Source organism: Dasypus novemcinctus, unplaced genomic scaffold (genome assembly GCF_030445035.2).
Source record: "Dasypus novemcinctus isolate mDasNov1 unplaced genomic scaffold, mDasNov1.1.hap2 scaffold_174, whole genome shotgun sequence".
In the NCBI taxonomy this organism is placed as follows: Eukaryota; Metazoa; Chordata; class Mammalia; order Cingulata; family Dasypodidae; genus Dasypus; species Dasypus novemcinctus.
In genome coordinates this window covers 101,411-119,903 of record NW_026688162.1, presented here as the reverse complement: position 1 = coordinate 119,903, position 18,493 = coordinate 101,411, and the positions used below count along the sequence as shown (strand labels likewise).

Genomic DNA, 18,493 nt, shown 5'->3' with positions numbered 1-18,493 from the left:
GACCCGTCCTTTCACGATCCCAGTTGCTGGGGGAATTGGACAGAAAGTCCTGCAAAAAAAAAAAAAAAACAACAACAAAAAAGTCCTGCAAAAAAAAAAAAACAGGATACAAAACTTACCGGGAAACCCGGGGACCCGCTTTCCGGGCAGGGCCGGACTCACGAAGTTTTTTCTCTCTGACACACTTTCCCCCCGAGGATTATAAATTGGCTCTTGCACCACCAGGAAGGAGAGGGAGGAAGAGAGTGAGGCCGGAACGTTCTGTGCCTTTTTGATCAGTCCGGTCCTGCTCGTTTGTCCGCGGTAGCAAAGGGGAGTCGAGAAAGATGAGCAGCCGTGGAGGAGCCCGTTGGCTAAACGGGGATATACGGGACGTCGGCCTCGCGACAGGGGAGCACGGGCCACTGCGCTCGTGGAACACGCGCGCTCACGAGGAGGACGGACGAGGGAGAGACCCCTTGGCTGGCGGTGGGTGTTGCGCTGTTGAAAGAGGATGGCGGGCTCGAGAGTGAGCTGGTGGGGGGGGTCGTGGGGCGACGGGATGGGCGGGGGAGGCTGTCGGGAGGCGGCGTGTAGGCTGGGGTGTCGGTGGGGCGAAGGGACACGGGATGTGCGTTCAGGTGCAGCACGTGCAAGGGCCCTGTGGTTGGAAGCGGCTGTGTTAGCTCGGGGGGTCTCCGGGCACGGGGGTGAGAGCACGCATTTGGGGTGGTGGTCGGGGCTGGGGCGGGGGGTGCCGTCGGTGTCCGTGGGCAGGGGCCAGGGGCGCTGCTCTATATCCAACGAGGCGAGAGACGGGGACCCGTAGCTGAGAATGAGCCAGCGTTTCCAGAGAAACAACAGGGCGTCTACGGCTCTGTGTATAGCAATGCTATATCCACATCTATATTTATTCCTAAACCCAAATCTATGTCTGCAAATCAATGTCAAGTCTATGTCTATGTCTGCATGCATGTGTCTAGCTCTATCTCTATGTCAATTCTATGTATCTATATCTAGCTAGGTCAATTCCGTATGTATATGTATATTGATATCTGTATCTATATTTATCTATGTCAATTCTGTATCTATTTATCTATATCTGTCAGTTCTATGTCTGTATCTATACCTATGTCAATTCTAAAACTATATCTATATCTATGTCAATTCTATATCTATATCTATGTCAATTCTTTATCTATATCTATGTCAATTCTATATATCTATATGTCAATTCTATATCTATATCTATCTATGTCAATTCTATATACTTATGTCAATTCTTTATGTCAATTCTATATCTATATCTATGTCAATTCTATATATCTATATCTATGTCAATTCTATGTCTATATTGTTATCTGTCAATTCTATATATCTATGTCAATTCTATATCTACATCTATAGCAATTCTATATCTATGTCAATTCTATATCTATATCTATGTCAATTCTATATCTATGTCAATTCTATATATCTATAGCTAAATTCAAATGTATATAATGTCTAAGTTTACGTCTATGTCTATGTCTATATCTATATCTAACAAAGTAATCTCTCTTTTTTTCCTTAAATTTTTTCTTTTATTTTGAGGCACCAGGATGGGCGATTGAACCCAAGACCTCACATGTGGGAGGCCAGCGCTCAACAGCCGAGCCACATCAGCTCCCTGAATCTGTGTCTAAATCTCTGTCCCTGTCTATCGATATCGGAATCTAAATCTGTATCGGCTTCTGTCTCCACCTCTGGCTCTGTCTTTATCATCATATCTATGCCTAAATCTACGCCCGTGTCGGAATCTATATCGCTATCTAAATCTGAAGTTATGTCAGCGTCTGTCTATTTCTATGGCCATAGCCGTGTGCATCTCTATACCTCTGTCTGTATCTACTTACCTGTCTATGGCCATAGAAACAGGCTTGGTTGGTTGGTTGAAGAAGTTGGCTCACGAGGTTGTAGGAGCTGGCGAGTCTGAAGTCTGCAGGGCAGGCTGCAGATTGGAGATCCAGGGTGATGTCGAGACACAGTCTGCAGGCAGAGCTGCTTTTTCCCCAAGCCCTGAGCTCTGTGCTCATAAGGCCTCCCTCTGATAGATGGGGGGCCCCAGATCATCAAAGGGTGTCTCCCGAGCTTCATGCCGATGGATGTAGCTGCTACCTGCAGCCACAAAACCCCTCCCCAGCTACAGAGGGCAACCTAGGCCAGCGTTTGACCAAACAGCTGGACACAGCCATCCAGCCACATCGACGCATGAGATTAGCCAGCACAGGCTACAAACTCCAGTGACGCGGGGTTAGAGGCACAGAACGAAATCTGGTGTGAGTATTACATATGGAGGTGGCGTAGCTGCACGTTAGAGTGAGCCCAGGCCCCAGGGGCGCAGCTGGGACATAGACAGGGAGCAGGGAAGGGGGTGAGGTTCAAGGTCAGCGGAGCTAAGAGGAGACCTGGGGCCTGCAGAGAGCAGTGGACTGTGAGGAAGTGGCTGAATGGCCAGGCGGGCTTTGGGGGGGGTCCCTGGAAAGAGTGGCTGAGCCAGCACTCCAGGCAAGTGACAAAATTCTCACTCTGGGCCTCAGTTTCCTCTTCGGTAAAACGGTGGCAGTCACAATATTTATTGGGGCTGTGCAGTAAAAAAGGGTTAGCTCAGAGGCCGTGGGTTGTGCGTACCTATACATCAAGGTACACCTGGGAGATGACTTTGGAGCCCCTGGGCTGGCCTGCTTGATATGGGAGTCTTTATCTAGGGACTTTGGGAAAGGAGAGAGTCTACACTGACCATGTGATACATACTGAACGCCTATTTCTGAGTGCCTGAAGCCCTGGGACAATGTATCCATTTGAACACACTGTGCTACTATGTGGCTTATGCTGAATGCCTATTTCTGCCTCCCTGAAGCTGTGGCCACAATGTTTCAATTTGAACAGACAGTTGTGTTACTATGTGGCTTATGTCAAATGCCTATTTCTGCCTGCCTGAAGCCCTGGGACAATATATCAGTTGGCACAGATAATTGTGTTACTGTGTGGCTTATGCTGAATGCCTGTTTCTGCCTGCCTGAAACCTTGACACAATGTATCAACTTGAACACAGTGCGTTATTATGTGGCTTTTGCCCAATGCCTGTTTCTGCCTGCCTGACGCCCTGACACAATGTATCAACTTGAACACAGTGCATTTTTTGGTGACTTATGCCCAATGCCTATTTCTGCCTGCCTGAAGCTCAGGCCACAGTGTTTCAATTTGAACAGACAGTTGTGCCATGTGGCTTATGGTAAATGCCTATTTCTGCCTGCCTGGAGCCCTGGAGCCTACTCTTTATCAGTTTGACCTCTGCAGGGGCTGCAGACTGACTAGCTAAGTTCAGGCTCTCGGCCTGAGTGATGGACCCCCAATGAAATCCCGGACTCCAGGGCTCGGGCCAGCTTCCCTGGTTGGCAGAGCTCCATGTGCGCCATCCCGCGTCGCCGCTGGTAGAATTAAATGCCATCCACCCCCCTGGGAGGGTCTGGTCTCTCCCAGACCTTGCTCCAGGCACCTCTTCCCTCGGCTGCTTCTAATCTGTGTCCTTTCAGCGTAACAAACCGTTGACTGTGACTCTTACAGCTCTCACGGGTCCTGTGAGTCCTTCTCATGAATCGGAGACACCCCCCGGGTGGTCTTGGGGGGCCCTGAACTGCAGAGTCTCCCCTGGGTGGGCAAGGCAAGGAAGGAACGTCGAGATGCAGACACAAAGGTGCACGAGAGCCGGAACCGTTCAGTGGAAACGTCGCACCGTTTACCGAGTGGTTTGAGCTGGACGCTTTACCTGCTTAACTGCCAACCTCTTTGTTCATGTTTTGTTCATCACAGGGATTTTGGGCAATTCCTTTCTTTTCTTTTTTCTCTAATTTCTCTCCCCTTCCCTGCTTCCCCCGTTGTCTGCTCTCTGTGTCCATTTGCTGTGTGTTCTTCTGTGACTGCTTCTATCCTTACCAGCGGCACCGGGAATCTGTGTTTCTTTTGTTGCATCATCTTGCTGTGTCAGCTCTCCGTGTGTGTGGCGCCATTCCTGGGCAGGCTGAGCTTTTTTTGCACTGGGCGTCTCTCCTTTTGGGGTGCACTCCTTGCGCGTGGGGCTCCCCTATGTGGGGGACACCCCTGCGTGGCAGGGCACTCCTTGCGCGCATCAGCACTGCACATGGGCCAGCTCCACACGGGTCAAGGAGGCCCGGGGTTTGTGGGCCCATGTGGTAGGCGGATGCCCTATCTGTTGGGCCAAGTCCGCTTCCCTCATTTCTTTTTTTTTAAACACATAAATGTTATCCGTTGCTCCCAGCAAGAGCCTCGCTTGCTTCGCCCTAACCCTGGCCCCGAGCGTTTCCCACACACATCGCCCGGATGACGCAGCTGCTGCCCTGAGAGGAGGGTCAGCCGCCCAGGAAGGCGGTGGAGGCGCCGTGCTCTAAACCCGCTGTGTCCGAGGAACCCGTGCCTTCTGTCCCATTCTCGTCTCCGGGTGGTTTGAGACTGTTGGGAGAGGAGGGCTCGGGACCCCACGACGGCTTATCATTATTGTGGTGACACATGCACAATGGACAGCTTCCCGTTTTAGCCACTTTAACAATTCAGGGGCATTAGCTGCAGTCACCACGTTGTGTCACCGTCACCGCCACCCATTCCCAAAATGTTTCCATTGCCCCACGCAGAAACCCTGTGCCCACTGAGCTTTTTTTTAAAAAATATTTTATTTATTTCTCTCCCCTCCCCCCCCACCCCAGTTGTCTGCTCTTATTTGCTGCGTCTTCTTCTGTGTCCGCTTCTGTTGTTATCAGCGGCACGGGAATCTGTGTTTCTCTTCGTTGCGTCTCCTTGTTGCGTCAGCTCTCTGTGTGTGCGGCGCCATTCCTGGGCAGGCTGCACTTTCTTTCACGCTGGGCGGCTCTCCTTACGGGTGCACTCCTTGCGCGTGGGGCTCCCCCACGCGGGGGACACCCCTGCATGGCGCAGTACTCCTTGTGCGCATCAGCACTGCGTGTGGGCCAGCTCCACACGGGTCAAGGAGGCCCTGGATTTGAACCCTGGGCCCTCCGTATGGGAGGCAGGCGCTCTATCTGTTGAGCCACTGAAACTTAACCACCTCCCACACACCCTCCCCTCTCCCCACAGCCCCTGGGGCCCTCCAGTCTACTTTCTGTCTCTATGAACGTGCTTGTTCTGGATAAATGTATGAAGCAAGCCCTGCAGGACGTGTCCTTTAGTGTCTGACTTATTTCTCTCCACGTGACGGCATCGAGGTTCAGCCCCGTTGTAGCATGTAGCGGCACTTCACGTCTCCAACCAGCTGACTAATACTCCGTCGCCCGGGTGGGCCACAGCGTGTTTTTCCGTCCACCTGCTGACGAGCACTTTAGCCGCTTCCACCTTTGACTGTCGAGAGTAATATTGACAATGGTGTACAAATATCTGTCCAAGTCCCTGCTTTCAGTTCTTTGGGGTCTAGACCTCATGCCAGAGTTGCCAGGTCATATGGTAATTCTGTATTTAAAAAATATATATATTTTTAGGAGGCACCAGAGATTGAACCCAGGACTTCATGCATGGGAGGCAGGTGCTCAACCACTGAGCTACACCCGCTCCCCTGTGTTTAATTTTTTTGAGGAAGCTCCCAAGGACATTTTTTTTATCCTCATTATTCGAATAATAATAAAAACAAACAGACGAACCAAAAACCTCATCCGCCCTCCGTCTCTCTGCTTCCCCCGCCGCACGTCGCTGTAATTGTGTTTCCATCTCTCTAGTTGATTTGTGGCTCTGTTCTGTGAAAACAGCCTTACGTAGGCAGTGGCACCCATCTCCTTGTTTCTCACGAGGGTGCGCTGTGTTCTAGAGTCCCCGGTCCGTTTTTAAACTCTCCTTTTAGTCACGCACGTCCTTAGACTCGCCCTTTCAACCGCTGTCCGTCCCGCGGAAGAGCGAGTGGCCCACACTGTGACGCGCTCTCCCCTTTTCCCTTCTGAGGACGTGGTAAATGATGCTGCACCGTGGGATCGTGTTTCTCCTTGTCACCCATGCTTCGGCGGATTTCCAAGAGCGGGTGACGCGGGGTGACCCGAACCGCCCCTGCATCTCTCTTCTCATCCAAGCCACATTTCCCAGCCTCGGCGCGGGTGACATTTGGGGGAGGGTCGTTCTCTGCCGTGGAGCGAGGGGGGCGCCCTGGGCACCGGGGGCCACTGAATGGCATCCGTGGCTTCCAGCCACCAGATGCCACGAGCGCCCGGCCCTGGGGGGGCGGATAGAGCCGCCCTCGCCTGATGGCTACTCGATGGCGGAAGGACTTTGCCTTATTTTTTTTTTTTGGGGGGGGGGTGAGTGCAGGAGAGGCTGGGGGTGTCCCCAGCTCTCATCCTCCTTGCTGCCCCCCCTGCCCAGCGCCGGGCTCGGCTCCCAGACCCCGGAGCGCAGGCTCCTCTTCCCCGAGGCCCCCGGGGGACCCCAGCGCGGGGAGCCTGGAGGGTCCCCGGGGCCCTAGTGCCAGGAAACCGCGGTTGCTGGGGTGACCCGGGAGGCGCTCGGCTGCGGGCAGGGAGGCTGTGTCACCTGCAGGAGTCCACCAGCCCTGTCCCCCCGGCTGCAGCGGGGCCCGGGCCAGCTCCCCGGGGCCCCTGGAGATGACGGGGGCGGCGGGGGCCTCCGGGGCTGAGACGGTCACCCCCCCCAGGAATGTTTGAGGTCCCGGCGGCCTAGGCCCTCTCCCGGGAAGGGTCCTCGGGGGTGTCCGGGGGGGGTGGGGACAGGATGACCACGGGGGGACTCAGCCCGGGCACCCGCCGGCGACTGCTGCAGGGCCAGGCCGGCCCCCTGCCCGCCCCCCCACGCAGCGGCGTGGCCGTCTTCATCAGCTCCACCGGCTCGGGTAAGCGGGGCTGGGGGGCGCGCGGGGGGGCGCCGGGGCAAGGGGCACGGCCGGTGGAGCGACCCCCGACCCGGGTGGGCCATGACGAGGGAGAACCTTCTGGAATTCCTCCTTGAGGAGCCAGGCGACAGCCCCAACCGGACAGAGTCGCCGCGAGGGGCCTCGAACCCTCCCAGCCGCCAGGACCCGAGCGGACCCCCGCTCCCCTCCCCGGGCGTGGAAGCGGGACCCCCCCGTCCTCTTCTCCATATCCTTGGGTTCCAGTTTAACTCCCCCTCCTCTGGGAGCCCCTCTCTGGTCCCCAGTCTAAAGCAGGGCCAACTCCTCTCTTTACCACCGCGGCTCGCCTCTGTGGCTCTGACTGCACTCCAATTTTTTTATTGTTTTTTTTTTTGAAGATACACAGATCACACAAAATGTTACATGAAAAAAATATGAGGTTCCCACATACCCCACCCCCCACCCCACTCCTCCCCCATCAACCTCTTCCATCATCGTGGCACATTCGTTGCATTTGGTGAATGCATTTTGGAGCACTGCTGCACCGCATGGATTAGTTTACACTGTAGTTGATACTCTCCCCCGGTCCATTCAGTGGGTGATGGCAGGAGATATAATGTCCAGCATCTGTCCCTGTAATATCATTTAGGACAGCTCCAAGTCCCTAAAATACCCCATATCTCATCTCTTCTTCCCTCTCCCTGCTCTCAGCAATTACTGTGGCCACTGTCTCCACATCAGTGCTGTAGTTTCTCCCGTTACTAGTCCAAATAGTGCTATAGTAGAATACCAGTAAGTCCACTCTGATCCATACTTTATTCCTCTGTCCTGTGTTCTAGAAACATAATGATCTCGGGGATGTGTTTGTCTGTAGTGCCTGCCCTGGCCAGGCTGGAAGCTCTGGGAGGGCAAATTTTTACCTCTTCCTTCAAAATAAAAACCCCAGCTGCCCCCAGGTGGCACCCCCGACTGGCAGCACCTGCCCATTCCCAGGGCATGTTCCTGCCACCGTATCTTTCAAATCCACGTGGTGCCACCAAAGGCAGAGCTGGGCAGAGTTTCGCCCCTGTCTAAATATTCCCACCTCACACGTCGTCGTGGATCACCCCGAGGGACGACGAAGTTAAACAATTCGGGGGTGATTCGGGGATTTGCCGCCTTGACTTTTTTTATAAATTTTTAAATTATCCCCCCCTTGTGCTGTCTGCTCTCTCCGTCCATTTGCGGTGCCTTCTTCTGTGTCTGGATTTTATTTATTTCGTTTTCCCTCCCCCCTTGCAGCTTGCTTGCTCTCTGTGACCGTTCGCTGCAGGCTCTTCTCTGCTTTTTGTGTTTTTTCTGCTTGTCTCCCTTTTTTTGTCGTTGCCGTGTCACCTTGCTGAGTTGGCTCTCCACGGCGCGCGGGCGAGCCTGCCCTCACGAGGAGGCCCCGGGACTCGAACCCAGAGCCTCCCATATGGTAGACGGGAGCCCAGGCGATTGAGCCGCAGCCGCTTCCCCTGCCTTGACGTTTTAATATATTTCATTGTTAAGTGTACACCATTTGCTTTTTTCAAACCAGCCCACAAAATTCCTAAAAACTGAGCCATCGGCTCTCGTGAGCCAGCACGCCGTGTTGTCTTCACATGTCCTATTTGCTGTCCCTCTGACGCTCAGCAAGAGTCTCAGCTTGCAGGGACCATCGCATAAATATCTGCCCACACGTTTAAACAGCCCGCGACGTTTGTCGGCCAGGCCCTAGCGTATCCCGTTCAGGGCGAGGAAAGCAGGGCTTGGAGAAGGGAAGGGGGTAAGGGACAGAACTGGGAGAACCCCAAAACTGAAAGACAAGACACGGGGCACCCGGTTAGGTTTGCATTTCTCCTCAATGGCTGGTCATTTTTTAAAGCGTAAGTATATCCCAAACCAAGAATGGGATAGACTCACGCCCCGAGACCCACTGGTCGTTGGTCTGAAATGCAGGGTCGATTGGGTTTATCTGGAACGCAAAAACGTCCCCAAACCACACAAGCACAGACCAGGATTGTGCTGAAAATCACTCCCCGCTTCTTGGCAAATATCTGGGTCTGAGACCGCCCCCCCTGGCCAGTGGCGGGAGATGAGAGGGGTCTCCCGGGACACAAAATTTGGGGCACCCAACTGGCCAGGTCCCGGGCGTTCTCGGGCAGTCGACCTCCCCTGGCTGCCCCGCGTCCCCACGTGTCCTCGGATTCGCCGCGAAGGGCCTGGGCGGAGGCGAGCCCGGCTGGAGGTGGCGCTGCGGCGAGGGCAGGGCCTCGGGGGGCCTTCAAACGTCCCCCGCGACCGGACTGTCCCTTGCAGATATGGACGCGGAGAGAGAAGCCCTGGAGAGCCGCGCGTACCCCGAGGTGCGGGACTTCTGCCAGAAGCATGGCCTGGCGTTCGAGGTAACCGCCTGCTTCGGTTTCCCCTGCTCTGATTGGGGGGGGGGGAAGCTGCGATGAGCGGGGCTGGCGTCCCGGGCCGTGGAGCCCGCGCTCAGGAGAGCCCACCGCGGTTCACTGCACCCCCATAACCATTTCTAAAAAGCAAATATGAAAAAGAAAAACACACACAAAGAAAAGAGGGAAAAAAAAAACTTAGGGAGGGTGGAGGCAGCTCAAGTGGTTGAGCACCTGCCTCCCACGTACAAGGCCCCGGGTTCAATCCCTGCTAAAAATGAACTTATTCCAGCCAAATTCACACAGCACAAAACTAGCCATTTGAAGGGGTTGAGTTGCGGGGTTTTTAGCACATTCTCGGTGCTGCACGGCCACAGCTTCTATCTAGTTCCGGAACGTTCTTGTCAGCCCCAAAAGGCAACCCCGTCCCCCCCCGGCAGGCGCTCCCCGTTCCCCCTGGCCCCCCACACCACGCATCTACCCCCCGTCTCTATGAATTCCCTTTTCCTGGTTTTTTCACTCGTTTTTCTGCATCGGGCTCCCGTCCCCCCGTCGGTCGCGGCATTCCTTTTTCAGCGCCGAGTAGTATTCCGTCCCTCGGGTGACCACACCCATTGGAGTCCACAGCCGTCCCTTCCCGGGGGCCGCTGGGGGGCTGCCACCTACTGCCCGCGGGGCGGCAATGGACCCCGTCACCCTTTTCGAACAAGCCTCCCGCACCCCGGGCCTTGCAGACGCTGTCGCGGGTCCCGGCGCCAGGTCTTTGGGGCCGGAAAAAGGCAGGTGGAGGGTTTAGGGGTGCGGGGACCCCAGCCTGCCTGGCGGGTTCCAGAACCCAGCTCACCTCTGCCTCTCAGGTGCCCTGACCTCAGGTGTGTCCCTTATCCACCTTCCCTTTTTTAAAAAAATTTTCCGTCCTGTCCGAGGGAGGGGGGGGTCAGTGGAGCAGCCTCAGTGCAGAGTATGAGAGGGCAGCGGGATATCGGGGTACGGGCGGAGGTGGGACGTGCCCCTTCCTGCGGCGCCCGTCGTGCACCTGCCGTGGGCCCCTGACTGCGCCATCTCCCGCCCTGGCACCCGGGTGGGCTGCGCCGGCCCCCGCGTCTCCACGCGGAGCTGCCGGGGCATCTCTGGAGCCTCAGTTTCCCCAGAGCCCGCCCACCGGCCACTCAGACCCTCCCGGCGTCGCGTCGTCCCTGTGGAGGTGTCAGAGAGGCCGTTCTTTCACACGCGACTCAGAAGGAAAAGCCACCCCGGAAAATCCGACTCTGTCCCCCAACAGCCATCGGTCGCTGGCTCGATCTCGAGGGGCCCAAAGGGAAAGACGGGGGGCGCCCGGTTTTGGCGAGTCACCCCCCTGCGCCTCTGCAGCCGGGAGGTGAAATCTCCCACCGGGGCTAGCCTTGAACCCTCGTCCTTCCCAGCCCGGCCGCCCTGCCCCTGCCACGCGGCGCTCAGCTCCTCTGCCCTCTGGTCCCACGTTCTCCTTTCTCGGGAAGATTCTTTGCGTTCTCGGCAGGAGAAGGAATTTAGGGGGGCGTGGGGTCCCCGCTTCGTCCGCCCCTCACCCCGGCCGCCCGCGGGGTCAGCTCGGCCCCCTGGCCCCGGGCCAGGCTTCCCGGCTTCCCCTCGGGCTGGCAGGGGCCTGTGGGCGTGCGGTTGCCAGGGCGACGCTGCCGGGTCCATCTGGGGCCCAGCGCGACAGCCACCTCCGCAGAGCGCGCTGCCAGCGGGCGTTCGCGAAGGAGCCGTTGGCAAATGGTCACAGCTCGGGGTTGACATTTAAAAAAAAAAATCTTGTTTGTCGAGCAGCTCTTTTGGGGAATGATTTTGGAAGGTGCAGAAAAGGGGGCCAGGCGGGACAGGGGGTCCCCTCTGCCCCCCCTTGCTGCTAACGGCTGATGTCACAACGGCAAGTTCGTCCAAACCGGACAGTGGCCCAAGCGGTTTATCGAACACCGGACTTCCTCGGGGGTCGACCAGTTCTCCCGTCCACCTCCCCCTCTGCCCCAGGGAACCATCTGCGCGACCCCCTCCCCTTTTGCTGTCCTGTCACGTGACCTTGGGGGGGCAGGAGGAGGCCTGGCCCGTTTTCCCACAGGACACCCCCAGCCTGGGTCCATCAGACGCTTTCCCCACAAAGAAACGCGGGCTGTGGGTTTCGATCCTGCCCTTTCTATTTTTTATTTTCTGCAGAGTTCGAACTCAGGACCTCATCCGTGCAAAGCAGGCGCTCAACCACAGAGCTACATCTGCTCCCCATCTATTTATTTATTATTATCTTTAAATTATATTGCGCGAATACACCGAGAACACCTAACGTGCTATTTTAGCTATTTTTTAAGCGTACGATTCGCCCCGTTCGCAACGATCGCCATCATCCATGAGCAAAACGTTCTCATCGCCCCCAAATGGAAGCTGGAATAACCCCCCAGGTCCCCCCCAGCCAGCCTCCGGCAGCCTCTGCTCGGCTCTGTCTCTAAGGGTGAGCCTATTCTGGCTCTTTCCTGCGCCGTCCTGAAATACGTGGCCTCTGAGCCTGGCTTCTCTCCCTCGGCAGCCCGTTTTCGCGGTTCGTCCACGTTGGAGCGTGAGTCGAGCTCCGTCCCGCTCTGTGGTGGAATATTCTAGCATCCGGCTGGACCACGTTGTTTATCCATTTTCCCTGGGCATTGGACACTTGGGTTTTCCCAACTTCCGGCGCCTGGGGGGAGCGCTGCGGACCTTTTTCGTTCAGACACCGCCTTTTCGGAGAGGCTGTCGAAAGTTATCGGAAGAAACTTCCCGCCTCCACCAAAGGGAGTTGACAGATCATCGGCCGGTGGCTTCCCCTCCCTGACACCCCCACGGCTTGTATCCCCAGGTCGTTGACCTCAGGTGGGGTCTCCGGAGCGCCGAGGCCACGGAACACCTCACCGCGGACATCTGCCTGGAGGAGATCGACCGGTGCCAGAAAACGTCCATCGGGCCGTCTTTTGTCGTGAGTCTCTCTCGGGAGGGATGGCTCGGCCCTTACTCCTTGTCCCCGTCAAGTGGCCCCGGTTCCCCGGCCCCTCCCCCAGCAGTGGGGGGCACTTTGGCTATCATACCCTGCCCTCATAGCCTGCCCGAGGCAGACATCACTAATCGACCTCCGAGCTGCCTGGGATCCAGGCATTAGCAGTCCATTGTAGAACTCGCGAGGTGGAGAGTAGCCTACTGGAGACAGAATGGATTTTAGAATTTGAGCTGGACCTTCCCCCGGCTTTCCTGCCCCATTTTCACATCTGGAGAAGTCTGGGGTCCCGGGAAGCCTTAGAGAAGGTGGACACCCACAGGGTTGGGGGAATATTTCCCCCCTGTGTCCCCTCTCATCCTAGCAAGGCCAAATTTCTTATATCCCCGCATTCCCTCTCGTCACCTCCAAACGTTACTCTGTCTGTCTTCAAAACAATCCACATCCCACAGTTAACTGTTTCGGGCTATTTTTGTGGAGTGGTATTCCAGATTCTTGCTTTATTCTACCACCATGTTCTGGAAACATCCAAGCTCTAACACCTTTTGCCTCACAAATCCTAGAGCAGGGGTCAGTAAAGTACAGCCCAGGGGCCAAATCCAGCCACTGCCTATGTTTATTGTTTATTTTTTAAAGATTTATTTTTTTATTTTTATTTTTCTCTTCCCCCACCCCTGACTGCTCTCTGTGTCCATTCACTGTTTGTTCTTCTGTCCTCTTGCACCGGGAATCTGTGTCTCTTTGTTGTGTCACCTTGCTGCGTCAGCTCTCCGTGTGTGCGGCGCCATTCCTGGGCAGGCTGCGCTTTCTTTCGCGCTGGGCGGCTCTCCTTACGGGGGGCACTCCTTGCGCGTGGGGCTCCCCTACGCGGGGGACACCCCAGCATGGCAGGGCACTCCTTGTGCGCATCAGCACTGAGCATGGGCCAGCTCCACACAGGTCAAGGAGGCCCGGGGTTTGAACCCTGGACTTCCCATGTGGTAGGCGGACACCCTATCCATCAAGCCACGTCCACTTCCCTAGAAGTTTCTTGTAAGTGGAATCAGATGCCATCTGTCCTTTGGGCCTGGCTTCTTTCATTTAGCATCACGTCTTCAAGGTCCATCCAGGCTGTGGCGTGTACGGAATGCCATCCTTTTTTACCGCTGGATAATATTCCAGCTCTGCTCCCTTTTCATTCTGGTGGTTTTCAAATAGGTTCTCGTATTTGACGGCCACCACCTCCCGTACTGGGTATCTCTCCGTGGTTTTCTTTTTCAGTCTTCTACCCTGATTTTCCTAAGGAGCATGACCATTGCTTGGTTGCATTTCAAAGAAAGGGAGAAAACCAAAAAATTGAGGGGGCCCCTGGATAAGACAGAGACGAAGAACTCCAGGAGGCGTTGGGTTTTGCGCCCCGAAGGCGGGCCGTGGAAAGGACCGTGTGGTTTCCGGGTGGCTTGGGGGACTGGAGAGGGACCCCCGATTGGCCCGGAGACCTGGCTCCGTGGGTACCTTGGCGAGCCCCCAACTTCCCGCTTTGCCCGAAACCAGCCTCTTCCTCCACGGGGGCTGGCGGCGTCCTTCTCCCGCAAGCGCTCTGCTTTGGGGGACTCTCCGAGGGGGCCCCGGGGGAGCCGTCTCCCAGGTAAACAAGTCATTAGCTTCCCCTAAGCGCGTCCTTTTAGAGGCTCTCGTCCCTCGGGCCACCAGCCGCCCCGGCCCCTCCTCTCCGGAGCTCCCGGGGCCGCTCCTCCGTGGCTCCCCTCTCACAAGCTCCTTCTGTCTCCCTGGCCCCGATTTCGAACGTTTCCACCGCCTGGCTCCTTCTCCCAAAGGACGGGCGCGGGGTGCCCCGTTTCCAATCTGCCAGCCCCGGCTTCCCACCTGCCTCTTCAAATCCCCATCCTCCCAGACGCACCGGGGAAGATTCTGGAACGACCCAAAGAAGCGGGGGAGGGATGACCGCTGTCCGGAGAAATTTGTGACGCGGCCTCGGGAACCGAGACGGTGGCCTCTAGACTCTCGCCCGTGGGGGGCGATCGCTTCTCAGCACCCCCAGATGTCGGCGCCGCAGCCCCCCGCTCGCTCTGCCCCGGGACCCTTGCACACGCTTTCCTCTCGGCCCAGGAACCCTCTTCTCGTGTCTCCTCCTGCCGCCCGATGCCCACGTCCTCACGATGGCGTCCACTGCCCGCGTCTGTCCCACGCTCGCCCTGCAGCTTTCCACGGCGCAAATCGCACGCAGATGTCCGGCCCAGGTCCAAGAGGGAGGGGACGGAGACCAGGGCCCCGGGTCCTTGTTGGAGCTTGGAACACGGAAACTGCACCCCGGCTTCCGGTCCCCCCGATGGCCCCAAAACCGTCCCTTGACCGCGGACCCAGCTCTTTTCCATCCCGGTCCTCGGTGTCCTTGCCTCACGAGGAGAGAGGGAGCCTTGGAGTTCCACAAACTTCCCGCCGCTCGGCTGGCCCCTGGCGGGGCTGGGGTTAGGGTGAGGCGAGCGAGGCATCGCCTCCAGTGCAAATTTTAAGGAGCGGCCCGGCAGCTCCGTCGTCAAGATGCGTGCCGTAAGCGAGGCGTTAAAAGCTCGACATCGAGCCGAGACGTCTGGGCCGAGCAACATAGATCCAAATTCTAAACAAGACAGACACCACCCTGCCTTTGCATGTCCTTTCCTCGCTCGCCTCACCTTAATCTGAACTAGTTCCCAGGTTGCTGTGGAAGCAGGACTCCGGAGGCCAGCTCTGAGCTGCAGGGTCCACGTAGGTAAAACGAGGGCACGTGCCGGTTTCCTGCAGCTGCTGTAACACACGACCGCAAACTGGGTGGCATACCTTTCTTTTTTAAAAAAAAAACATGTTTTTTGTTTTTTTAATTTATTTCTCTCCCCTTCTCCCCTGTTGTCTGCTCTCTGTGTCCATTAGCTGTGTGTTCTTTTTGGCCACTTGCATTGTTGTCGCTGGGAATCTGTGTCTCTTTGTTGTGTCACCTTGCTGCGTCAGCTCTCCGTGTGTGCCATTCCTGGGCAGGCTGCGCTTTCTTTCGCGCTGGGCGGCTCTCCTTACGGGTGCACTCCTTGCGCGTGGGGCTCCCCTACGCGGGGGACACCCCTGCGTGGCACGACACTCTTTGCGCGCATCAGCACTGCGCATGGCCAGCTCCACACGGTCAAGGAGGCCCCTTCACGTAGTAGGCAGATGCCCTATGTGTTGAGCCACGTCCGCTTCTCCAGGTGGCTTAAAATGACGAGAACGTATTCGCTCACGGCTCCGGAGACCGGAAGTTCTAAGGTCGTGCCTCCTCCAGAAGGTCTGGGGGTGCCTCCGTCCTGTCCTCATTCAGGTTTTGGGACCACCTCACTCCCACCTTGACCCCCATCTCACAGCCTTCTCCTCTCCCACCCGTCAAACCTCCCTGCATAAGGAGACTCGAGGTTGCATTTGGGGACCCAGGGTGAGCTCCCCGCTCCAGAGCCTTCCCTCAGTCCCACCCGCTGGCCCTTGGCCCGCCTCAGCTGACCATCCAAGGGAGCCGAGCCTGCATATCTTTGGGGCCAAATGTTCAGCCTGTGCTAGGGACTGCCCCGGCCTAGAAGATTCCGTGATGCTTGCCGCTCCTTCGGAATCAAAACTTATCCCACGGCCCAGCTCTGCGCGCAGGTGACGGGCGACGGTACATCCCGCGCTTCTGAGCATAATTATTGCTGCGAGCTCACCGGGTCTACGTTTAGGGGCCCCTGCACCCACCCACCCCCACCCCACGGGCACACGGGCCGAGGTTTGAGCCCGCGCCCCTCTCTCTCCATCCCCTCTGTGCCAGGCCCTCCTGGGTGACCAGTACGGACCCTGCCCCGTCCCCCCGCTGATCGAGGAGACGGAGTGGGAGGCGCTGAGGGCCCAGCTGACCGCCCGGCCGCGAGACCTGGAGCTGGTGACCCGGCACTTCCGGAAGGACGAGAACGCCGTGCCCCCCGCGTACGTGCTGCAGGGCCCGGGTCCCGGGGAGTCCCCGGGGCCCGAGGAGGCCAGCCTCGCCTCCGTCCTGCGCTCGGGGGCCCAGGAGGCCTGGAGGCTGGGGCTCATCTCCCAGGAGCAGTGGAACCGCTACCACCGGTCAGGTGAGGCTGCGGGGCTCCCCGGGGGCCCAGGAAGGACGCCGGCGCGACGGGCGCCCCCGCGTTGCAAAAACGCAACACTCGGCACTTATGCAAATCCAAAACCATCCGAGCTCCTGATCCCATCCCCCTGCTCTTTTATTTTTTTAAAGATTTTGAAATTTAATCTCCCCTCCCCCATTCCCCCCGTTGTCTGCTCTCTGTGCCCACTCTCTGTGTGTTCTTCTGTGTCTGTTGTCTTCTCATTAGGCGGCTCCGGGAACCGATCCTGGGACCTTCCAGAGTGGGAGAGAGGCGCTCACTCTCTTGCGCCCTCCACTCCCTGTTCTGCTACATCATATATATATATATAATTTTTAAAGATTTGCATTATATATTTCTCTCCCCTTCCCACCTGTTGTCTGCTCTCTGTGTCCACTCGCTGTGTGTTCTTCTGTGTCCACTTGCATTCTTGTCAGCTGCACAGGGAATCTGTGTCTCTTTTTGCTGCGTCATCTTGCTGCGTCAGCTCTCTGTGTGTGCAGCGCCACTCCTGGGAGGGCTGCGCTTTTTTTGCGTGGGGCGGCTCTCCTTATGGGGTGCGCTCCTTGCGCGTGGCACTCCCCTACACGGGGGACACCCCTGTGTGGCAGGGCACTCCTTGCGCGCGTCAGCACTGCACGTGGGCCAGCTCATCACACGGGCCAGGAGGCCTGGGGTTTGAACCCTGGACCTCCCATGTGGTAGGCGGACGCTCTATCCATTGAGCCACATCCATTTCCCTGCTACGTCTTCTTATTGTCTCTTCTTTGTGTCTCTCGTTGCGTCATCTGGCTGCACAAGCTCTCCGCATCAGCCAGCACCCCTGCTTGGTACAGCTTTCCCGTGCTGGGTGGCATTCCCACGCAGGGGGGCACTCCTGTGCGGGGTGGCTTTCCCCCATGGGCCAGCACTCTGCGTGGGCCAGCTCGCCCTCACCAGAAGGCCCTGGGCCTTGAACCCTGGACCTACTGTATGGTAGGCAGGAGCCCAATTGCTTGAGCCACATCTGTTTCCCTATACCCCCCCTGTTCTGAACTATGTGGTTTAATCCTCCAAGCTGGACAAGTTGCCTTGAGCTCGGCTCCCAGGCACCCCCTCTTTTCCCACAGGGATGCCTGGCCTTGGGGTCCGTGTCATGGGGTTGACCAGCCGGCCCGGTTCCCTTGTGGCTCAGGGATTCCCAGCTGGGTCTCAGGCAAAAGCTGGCAAGAGTTAGCCCACCCTACCTGGCCCGGGCGTCCTGCATGCTCACTGCCTCTGGTGGGAGTTGTCGGGCCTCGCCGCACCTGCTGCTGATGGGGAAACTGAGGCTCGGAAAGGAGGGGTCTCGTTTGTCGAAGGGGCAGAGCAGAGATTCGAACTCGTGACCACCTGAGTTTGCCTGCCAGCTCTCCGTGCATGTAGTTCTATCTACTGAAAACTTCTTTCTGGGGGTCCAGAGCCCCTTCCCACCCCCAGCCTCACCCTCATCGAGCCTCACCCCCACCCCGTCCATTTCCATGCCAGCTGCCGGAATTTTCTAGAAGAGCAAGATCCGGTCTTTTCCCTCTGTGCTGCCAGGGGCGAAATCAGTTTTATTATCGCTTGGGTTATTAATAGGTCAATTTGTGGATTATTAATGTCCGTTTATATTACCAAAAGAGTCAACATACCAATCTATATTGCCAACAAATCAAATTTGTGAAATGATGTTGTAAACACTGATTTATATTATCGACATATTAAAGAGGTGAATTTCTAATTCCAAAACATTAAATATTTGCATTTACAGTTTCAACAGTTAAATACTCGAATTTATATGATCAACATATTAAATAAATGGATTTACACTTTCAGCGTATCTAATACATGAATTTCCATTTTCAGCACATTAAATATATGGATTTATATTATAAACACATTAATTATACTAGTTTCTATTATCAACACATTAAATATGTGAATTTATACTTCCAAAACATTAAATTTTTTTTTTTTAAGGCAAAAAATACATTAGACTCATAGGATACAGTACATTCAGGACATCATTTTATCTACACCATCTGTTTTTGTTTTTGTTTTTTTTATTGACTTTGTAATAATATAACATTAAAAAATATAT

At 56.2% G+C, this 18,493-nt stretch overlaps 1 protein-coding gene across 1 annotated transcript in view; it reads left to right on the top strand.

The window, feature by feature from the left end:
• The first annotated feature begins 228 nt into the window (after positions 1-228).
• NWD1 (NACHT and WD repeat domain containing 1) overlaps positions 229-18,493 on the top strand; it is a 77,853-nt gene continuing 59,588 nt past the window's right edge. Inside the window, exons 1-4 of the mRNA XM_058292628.2 lie at positions 229-468; positions 9,200-9,285; positions 12,143-12,259; positions 16,077-16,374. Coding sequence (XP_058148611.1) covers positions 327-468; positions 9,200-9,285; positions 12,143-12,259; positions 16,077-16,374 — 643 coding nt within the window. The 5' untranslated portion in view covers positions 229-326. The remainder of the gene's footprint in view (positions 469-9,199; positions 9,286-12,142; positions 12,260-16,076; positions 16,375-18,493) is intronic.